At 49.3% G+C, this 9,198-nt stretch overlaps 1 protein-coding gene across 1 annotated transcript in view; it reads right to left on the bottom strand.

Moving 5' to 3' along the window:
- The window catches only part of FBN3 (fibrillin 3), a 248,900-nt gene that overhangs the window by 1,891 nt on the left and 237,811 nt on the right, over positions 1-9,198 (bottom strand). Inside the window, exons 56-60 of the mRNA XM_015413252.1 lie at positions 8,585-8,701; positions 7,164-7,292; positions 4,952-5,071; positions 4,608-4,839; positions 931-1,099 (exon numbers count right to left, since the gene is read on the bottom strand). Of these exons, the coding sequence (XP_015268738.1) occupies positions 931-1,099; positions 4,608-4,839; positions 4,952-5,071; positions 7,164-7,292; positions 8,585-8,701 (767 nt within the window). The remainder of the gene's footprint in view (positions 1-930; positions 1,100-4,607; positions 4,840-4,951; positions 5,072-7,163; positions 7,293-8,584; positions 8,702-9,198) is intronic.

Here is a 9,198-nt window from a genome sequence, read left to right as displayed (position 1 = left end):
GTTGAGGCTTGCCAAGTCCCCCTGGGGGGCGGGGAAACCCCCACCCCAGAGGCCTGTTCCCCGCCGCCGGCAGATCAGGCCCCGGGGGGAACCCGACCCCCAAAGCACGCGACGTGCACGTCACCCGGAAGTGACGCGACCATGGCGGGTACGCTGGGGGCGGGGCCACGGTCATCCGAGGGAAAACTCTATGCCGATCCGACTTGGGAACCCTATGTGGCACCTTAAAAGCAAACAGTGATGTATGAACATTATGTTTAAAATATCACTCCTTTTAAATTAATCTAATTTAAACCAGCAATTCAAGAACGCTCAGTGGGAGAGAAATCAAGCACTATGAATCAGTGATGTTGTGTTTTTAAGAGCACTGTTTTTTAGGATCGCTAGAAATACATTTGTTACGATTGCGTTTTCCATTTAAGAAATAGGCGGAATTTTTTCTTCTTTTTTAGACCCCAAACATCACTCCCCCACACAGTGACTCCAAGCAATCTTGAAATAGAAAACTCTGCTGCGTAGTTAGCCAGGTGTATACATTTTCCTAGTGCAGAGATTCAATGTAGGATGCTTACATTCTGAGGGATGTAAGCCATCTCTGTCTTTTACTCTGATGAGAGATTTGGAAATAATTAATAATTGCCTAAAGACCTGGGGTGGAACAACGTTTGAGTCCAGCGGCACCCTTAAGACCAACAAAGTTTTATTTATGGTATAAGCTTTCGTGTGCAAAGCACACCTCTTCAGATACAGTGCTTACACCACTGGACTCACTTTGTTTTGCTGCTTCAGGCCAACATGGCTACCCACCTGAACCTATCTCCTGGGATGGAGTTCAGCTTCTGGCATGCCGACATGAAACAACTGGGCAGACCTAGCCATTTGGGCTCTCCCGATTGATATGGATTTACTTCCCCACTTCCCCACCGGTACCTGTTGCCTGTCGGTGCCATTGATGCTACGCCGGTGACGACCTCTCTTGGGGTACCCGTTGACTTTGCATTCATAACAAGCTTCGGGGGACAAGAGGTTCTCCTCATCCTCCTCCAGAGGGGCAGGCAGGTAGGCCTCTTTGCCGAATCCCAGCCCAGAGACGCAGTGCCTGCAATTCCAAGGAAATGTGAGAGAGGGGATGAGATAGGAAGGGTATACTGCCCCCTAACCTCTTCCTGTCACCCCCTCTCTTTATCGATCTCTTCCTAGTTGGGTTATGTATATAGTAATTTTATTGTTAGCTATTAAGAAAAAAAAAGAAGAGAAGAGATTTATACCCTGCCCTTCCCTCGGAGTCTCAGAGCGGCTTACAAACTCCTTTCCCTTCCCCTCCCCATAACAGGCATCCTGTGAGGTGGGTGGGGCTGAGAGAGCTCTTGACAGAAACTGCTCTTTTGCAAGGACAGCTCTGATCAGAACTACGGCTTGCCCAAGGTCATCCAGCCAGGTGCAAGTGGAGGAGTGGGGAATCAAACCCGGTTCTCCCACTTAGAAGAAGAAGAGATTGGATTTTATACCCCGCCCTTCACTACCCAAGGGAGTCTCAGAATGGCTTACAAACTCCTTCCCCTTCCCCTCCCCACAACAGACACCCTGTGAGGTAGGCGGGGCCGAGAGAGCTCTTTCGAGAACTGCTCTTTCAAGAACAGCTCTGACAGAACTATGGCTTGCCGAAGGTCATCCAGCAGCTGCGAGTGGAGGAGTGGGGAATCAAACCCGGTTTTCCCAGATTAGAGTCTTAACCACTTAACCACTATACCACACTGTTTGTTTTAATTGTTTTAACTGTTCTGTGTATTCATATGTGACTTGCTGTGACCCACCATGCGCCTGCTTGCGGGGGAGGGCGGGATATAAATAAAATAAAATAAATAATAAAATAATAAAATAATATCTTCACCTCCCCTCATCTTCCACACATTTCAGGAAGGGAAGTCTTCGGGGGTTAGCATTGTTGAGCACCAGGGCTTTTTTGGTAGAAAAAGCCCAGAAGGAACTCATTAGCATAACAGGCCACACCCAAGAGCAGAAACTCATTAGCATATTAGGCCACACCCCTGACAGCACAGCTAATTAGCACATTAGACCGCACCCCCATGTTACCAGAAGTGTGGTCATCCAGCCACACCCACCTTTTGCTTGTTATTCTGTTTACCTTGTTTGTTGTCCAAACCCAGGGCTTTTTTTGTAGCAGGAACTCCTTTGTATGTTAGGCCACACACCCCCAATGTAGCCAACCCTAACGAGTTCCTGCTGGGCGTGGCCAACTCAGGAGCCAGCTGGAACTCCGTTCCTGTGCGTTCCTGCCCAAAAATAGCCCTGTTGAGCTCCTTCCGAGACCCAAGAACTGGCTGAGGTCATAACTTGGCTGGAGACCTTGGGTTATTTCCCAAAGGGTGAAATGCAGAGGAAATAAAATATATGACATTTTCACCGTTTGCTGACTCCACTCTTGACCTCTGCTGCTGGGAACTGAGGCCTGTGGCTTTGGATGCAATCTCTGATCCTTGCACGCAAACCTGAATTTGCAGTTCCTGGCTCATCTCCAATGAAATCATCTCCAGTAGGAGAGCCGGGAAAGAATTGCCTCTACCTGGACATCACGTGGAGCTGCTACCGGTCCAGAGGAGACAATATCTAACACCCACAACGATCCTGATGCAATCAATGGCTCATTTCCCAAAGACACAAAGTTCGCCGTAAGGGACAAGCGGCAGGTGAGCCAAAGGAACACAAAGCCGCAGCCAGCTGTGCGCGCACCAATGCCAGAAGTCATTTCAGGAATCTTGGTTAAACCAGACCCACATAGGACACTACAAAGAAGTTTAGGGTTGGGATGCCAACTCCCGGCTCTTGATCGTGTGCAGTTAACATCTGGACCGACTGTCAGGAACCTGGGTGTAATCCTGGATGCCTCCCTCTTAATGGAGGCACAGGTCGCAAATGTAGTTAAACTTGCGTTCTACCACCCGCGCCCGGTTAAACAATTGGCTCCCTTCCTGTCTCCCCCCAGACCTAGCCATAGGGATCTACGCAACAGTCTCCTCCAGATTGGATTACTGTAACTGGCTCTACGCAGGGCTACCCTTCAGAGTGACCCGGAAATTGCAACTGGTCCAGAATGCAGCTGCGTGGGTGCTTAGGGGAACGCCCTTCAGAGCACGTATTCAGCCAGTGGTCTATCAGCTGCACTGGCTCCAGATTGAAGATAAGATCAGGTTCAAGGTTTTGGTGTTAACCTTCAAAGCCCTAAACAGTCTGGGACCAGCAGACCTTTGGGACTGCCTTTCCTGGTATACCCCCCAAAGAGCGTTGTGCTCTAGTGACCAAAACGTGTTGGTGATCCCTGGCCTAAAGAGTGTCTGGCTGCCCTCAACCCTCCAGCCTGGTGGAACACTCAGCTAGGTGGAACACTAGCTGAGATCCAGGCCCTGAGGGATGTGATGCAGTTCCACGGGGCCTGGTGGAACACTAGCTGAGATCCAGGCCCTGAGGGATGTGATGCAGTTCCACGGGGCCTGGTGGAACACTAGCTGAGATCCAGGCCCTGAGGGATGTGATGCAGTTCCACGGGGCCTGGTGGAACACTAGCTGAGATCCAGGCCCTGAGGGATGTGATGCAGTTCCACGGGGCCTGGTGGAACAGTAGCTGAGATCCGGGCCCTAAGGGATGTGATGCAGTTCCGCGGGGCCTGTAAAACAGAGTTGTTCCGCCGGGCCTATGGTCAAGGACAGTGATGGGTTGCATCTCTAATAGCTTCCCCCTCCTCTCCCTCTCCCCCCTTCTTCTCCTCTCTCCTTTCAAATCAGAGAGATTATATATCACTCCCCTCTGAGTGTGTATGCCATCTTTTAACTATGTTGCTGGTTTACAGTATTATGTATTTTACAAGGGGTGGACCCGCGATACTCGCGGGCGGGGGGAGGCAGAGGAGGAAGCAGCAGGAGAAGGTAAGTACCCCTCCATCCTGCTGGTTCCCCCGGTGTCCTCCACCCCCCCTTTCGATCCGAGGCTGGGCGGCGTGCAGTCGCCCGGGCCAGGCCGGCTGCAGAGCGTTCCCTGCGCATGCGCAGGGGACGCTCTGTCAGTTTTGGGGGGATTTAAACATCCCTCCGATATTTTTGACAGGGTTTCTGATTTTTGTGCACACGTGGGAACTGCCCCACATGTGCACAAAACTCTCCCTCCCCTCCAGGTCCCCCCGGTGCGCGGATTTAGCTATCCGCACACCAGGGGGCGACTTCAGTATTAGTATATAGATTATATATGATTAGGTATTTTATTGTATTTATGCACTAGTTATATTAATATTGAATTGTTAAATGATATTACCTGCTCTGAGCCTGGACACAGGGGAGAGCAGGATACAAATCCAATAAATAGAACCAAATCAAGGTGCGCAACGAGACATTCCAGAAGCAGAGAGGAACAAAATGGGGGACACTGGCTCATTTGCCCTTGTCAACTATCTGCTTGGCTTTAACTGAGGCTCATTTTATTACCCCCCCTCCCTACCAGGGACGGTGGCTATCATAACTGGAAAGAAAATCCCACACACTCCCCACCTGCAGGTACATTGGCGTTCATCCTAACTGATGTAAGGTCATGCACTTACCCTTGTCCTGCCCGAAAGTACCCACTGGGGCAGCCACACAGGTAGCCTCCCTCTGTGTTGGAACACCCATAGCTGCAGGGGCTGCCCCCTGCTGCGCACTCGTTCACATCTTGGCAGCCCCCAAAGGCCTGGTCAAAGTCGAAGCCGGAGGGGCAAATGCATTTGAAGCTCCCCAAGGTGTTGTAGCAGGAGGCCGAGCCACAGGTTGTCGAGCTGGAGCACTCGTTCTCATCTGGGGCCAAAAGTGGAAAGAGGGATAGCCGGGGGGGTCATGGTGTACCTGATGTCCAGAAGGAGCCCCAATTCTGGGAGAAGCTGCCAACCAATCCTAGCGACAGACTTACCCACACACTGGTTCCATTGGTAGTGCTGGATGTACCCTTGGGGGCAGCCACAGCGGTAGCCCCCCAACACGTTCTGGCATCCGTGTTGGCACCGGTGGTTCCCGTCACACTCGTCCACATCTACAGTAAAAGAAAAAGGCCCAAGGGTCAAGGATTGAGTAGAAGAAAAAGAAGAAGAAGCAGAGAAGAGATTGGATTTATACCCCGTCCTTCACTCGGAGTCTCAGAGCGGCTGACAATCTCCTTTCCCTTCCTCTCTTCACAACAGACACCCTGTGAGACACGTGGGGCTGAGAGAGCTCTGACAGGAACTGCTCTTTCAAGAACAGCTCTTGTCAGAACTATGGGGTTCTGAGCACCTCAGGGTGATCTTGCCGGTACTTGGCCTGTGCAGCTCAGTGCCCCGCTGGAGTACTATGTGCAAATGTCTTTGCCACATTCCTAAGTTGCCTCCTCCTTGTAGCGTTGGTGTATCTGGCTCAACGTTTGCCAGGAGCTTTCTTGGGGCAGTAAGAGGTGAGAGGTGTGAGGGGGAGTTGGTGTGAGGGAGTGGTGACGTGGTGGACATTTCTTCAGGTTCATGAGGGAGGCACACATTGAAATGGCTCCTAGAAATGTCCTTTACTATCTCCCCATAAACATTCATACCCTGGCCCTGCTCCTATACCTGACAGACACCAGACTGTCTGATGTTTGGGGGGATTGGATTTAAAGGCATTGGGGACCCCTCCCTGGTGGCTGTAAGCATCCCACCTCCTCTCCTACACCTGACAGGCAGATGCCTGTCCAGTGTAGGAGGGGGGGAGTATTAGAAGCCATTGTGGAGGCAGGGCCAGAAGGATCACTAAGGCGTTATTGCTGGGGTGGGCTCCCTCATGGCTTTAAGCACCCTGCAACCGCTGCTGCACCTGATAGACAACTGCCTGTTAGGTGTAGGAGGTGGGGGGAGTGTGTTGGAAGCCATCCCACCTCGTCTCTAGACAACCGCCTGCTAGGTGTAGGAGGTGGGGGAGTGTGTTGGAAGCCATCCCACCTCCTCTCCTACACCTGACTGGCAGCTGCCTCATGTGGGCAGGGGTTGCCCTTGGCCGTTGCTCTATTCAAAGCATGTGTCCATGCGCAAACCGAAAGAGAAGGTGCATTTGAAACTGGGGCCGAGGGAAGATGTATCCAATATTGGTTACTATTTTTCATTGTTAGTTGCTGTTGTTAATAATAATTTTTTCACCTCGGACATTGTATGAGGTTTAACTCCTCTCTTGGTTTCCTTATGACTTGGGGTTTCCCCACATTCTCATTTTTCTCACTTGTAAGTTCCTGTTTCTTCGTTGTTATTGTTTTCTGTTCCAGACGTGTTTTGCTCCCTCTAGTGGTCAGTTCAGTATCACGTCAGTTTATGCCCGGCATAAAAACCTGCAGTTTAAATCTGCAAGGAGATACGCCTGAGATGAACGGATGTAATAGCGAATTGAGCACTAGAAGGAATAGACCACATGAGGAACAGACCCCCCCCCCCCGAAGAAACAGGAACTTAAAAGCAAGGAAAATGGACTTGGAAATATCATGCAGACTCATATGACGGGACCCCTTTAATTGTTCACTTCTTGCTTCCTTTCTACAAAAGGCTAGTGAAGACACGAACAAGACCCGAGTTTTCTGTGATGTTACTACCTCAGTGTGAAAACAAATATGAGCAGATGTGGCACAAGAGCTAAGACTGTGAGCTAGGAAATGCCAGAAGGCCAGCCGCAGATCTCCAATTCTCAACCCCCCCGACCATATTATGGGGGTTACTAAAACTGGAAGATGGAGGAAAAGATCCACAGAGATGTTTTAAAGCTGACTTAGTTGAGCTGCATTGCAGATATATAGACTTATCCCAGTTGGAAGCTGAGAAAAGATCTTTTTGGGGCACAGATTTTTAAACCTCAGCCTGTCTCCCAACTGTGTTCCTTCATACATATTGTGGTGCAGGAGCAGCAGATGCCTCTGAATTTATTTATGTTAAATAAATATGTCAAAGATTCAGATAAAAATTGAAACTGGTGCAATGAAACAACAAAATACTAAATCTTATAGCTGCTTGAAGTTGGGGTTTTGCTCCTCCTGTGTCCTTTAGTGGCAGCAACTGGTTACTGCCTGAAACCAGGGCAGCATAACTACCATAAAGCATGCTGCTGAAAAAGGTAGTAAGGCAACAGCTCCCCAATACCTTCACAACTGCTGCCGGAACTGTCAAGAGCAAATCCTTTCTGGCATTCACAGTTGTAGCTCCCAGGAGTGTTCAGGCATTGTCCTTTAGCCCCACAAAGGGTGGGCTGTGCTGTGCATTCGTTGTTATCTGCAGGGGGATCACAAGATTGCATGGTGTGTGAGCAGTCCAGGGAACAAGCTCTGCCCACCCACCACCAGGACTCACACATACGTGTCAACACAACTATTTAATTGTACCATCTAGACTATCCAAGGGTGATGTAACACTGATTTGGGAATCACTGGGAGGAATTTTCTCCATACGAAACTGGAAGGTAACTCCAGGGATCTTGGGACTCCCTTGATAGCATGTGACTGGGCTTGAGACCCTTAAAATTACCTTCCTACTGACTATCTGGATAGCCCAGGCTAGCCTGATCTCATCAAATCTCAAAAGCTAAACAGGGTTGGCCCTGGCTAGTATTTGGATAGGAGACTTCCAAGGAATACCAGGGGTGTGACACAGAGGCAGTACCTAGGGGTCATTTTGTAGAAAAAGAGGTGTAGGAGCTCATTAGCATAACTTATTTGCATACACCACTCCCCCTGACATCACCGGAAGTCAGAAGGCAACAGCCACTCCTCAGGCTCCACTGGACTGTTTTGGATTGCTAGCTATGGGGGGGGGGGATGGACATGCAGATCTGCCCTCATAGAGGAGGGAGAGCTTGTACCTGAATAAAACTTGGTCTTAAAGGTGCCACTGGACTGTTTTCAATTGCTAGGTGTGTGTGGGGGGAACGCACAGATCTGCCCTCACATAGATCTGTGCAGAGAGAGAGGGAGAGAGAGCGGGAGAGACGGAAATAAGGAGGGAAACAGGGAAAGAAGGAGACAAGGAAAGAAGGAGGGAAAGAAAGAAGGAAAAAAGGAGGAAAAGAAAGAAAGAAAGAAATAGAAGGAAAGAAGGAGGGATAGAGGGAGAGAAGGAGCAGGGGGCGGGGCTTGTTACATGTGCCCACCCCCTGGGCTCTTTACTGCCGGAGCTCTGCTCCTGTGCGCTCCTGCAGGAAATGACCCCTGGGTGTACCTACAATAGTCATGGTAATGATAGAGTGAAATACAATCTATTTTTTAAACATTAGATTGTTCCGCATTCTCATTTTCCTCACTTGTGTCCTCCTTTGCATGTGTTTTGATTTAATATTACATCACTTTATGTTCTGCATAAAAACCTGCAGTTTAATTCTGCAGGGAGATATGCCAGACATAAATAGATGTAACATCAAATTGACCACTAGAGGGACCAAAACACATGTGGAACAGATTGTCCATCAACTTTCCCCACACTCTCTTCTTTGTCCCCTCCCGAACTTTCTTTTATCTGGTCCCCCAGGAACTGTTAACCTTCTGTTTTGGGTGGGAGGAAGGGTGACTCACCAATACAGGAAGAATGATGCTGGGTGAATCCAGGGGGACACTTGCAATTGAAGCCCCCAATGACGTTAACGCACAAGAACTGGCAGTTGTGTTGTTTTGTGGAGCACTCATCCAGGTCTGGACCACCGAGAAAACAAGAGCGGGTTAATCTTTCCTTTAGTGAAGCTGACTACACCAGAAACTGCTGACAGTCCGGTTTGGTCAATTTCTCCATTCCGTTTTGTGATATGGAACAAAAAGAAGTGGATGCAATTTGGGCATCGTCAATATTTATTTATTTAAATTTATTGATTTATTTATTATATTTATACGCCCATGACCTCTGTCTCCTAAGCAACTCAGGACTCAAGAACAAACATTGTCCCAGCAGACTGTGGAGCCATAAGGCCCACCAGATAGGTGTAGGCAGCCAAGTGAGAGTGTACCCTGCCCTCCCTTCTGTTTCCCTTGCAACCACTCTCCCACATGGTTCTCTGTTTGTTATGGAGGCTGCTGGCGGCCATGTTCCCCTTTGATCCGCAAGCTCTCTCCAATGACATAGCCCTATCCCGTAATGATACATCACTCCTAAAAGTGAACTTGATAGTCAAACGTCTATTGCAAAATGAGTAAAA

Source organism: Gekko japonicus, unplaced genomic scaffold, assembly GCF_001447785.1.
Source record: "Gekko japonicus isolate JY-2015 unplaced genomic scaffold, Gekko_japonicus_V1.1 scaffold914, whole genome shotgun sequence".
Lineage (NCBI taxonomy): Eukaryota > Metazoa > Chordata > Lepidosauria > Squamata > Gekkonidae > Gekko > Gekko japonicus.
The sequence above is the reverse complement of the archived record's forward strand: the minus strand, read 5'-3'. Positions and strand labels throughout refer to the sequence as shown.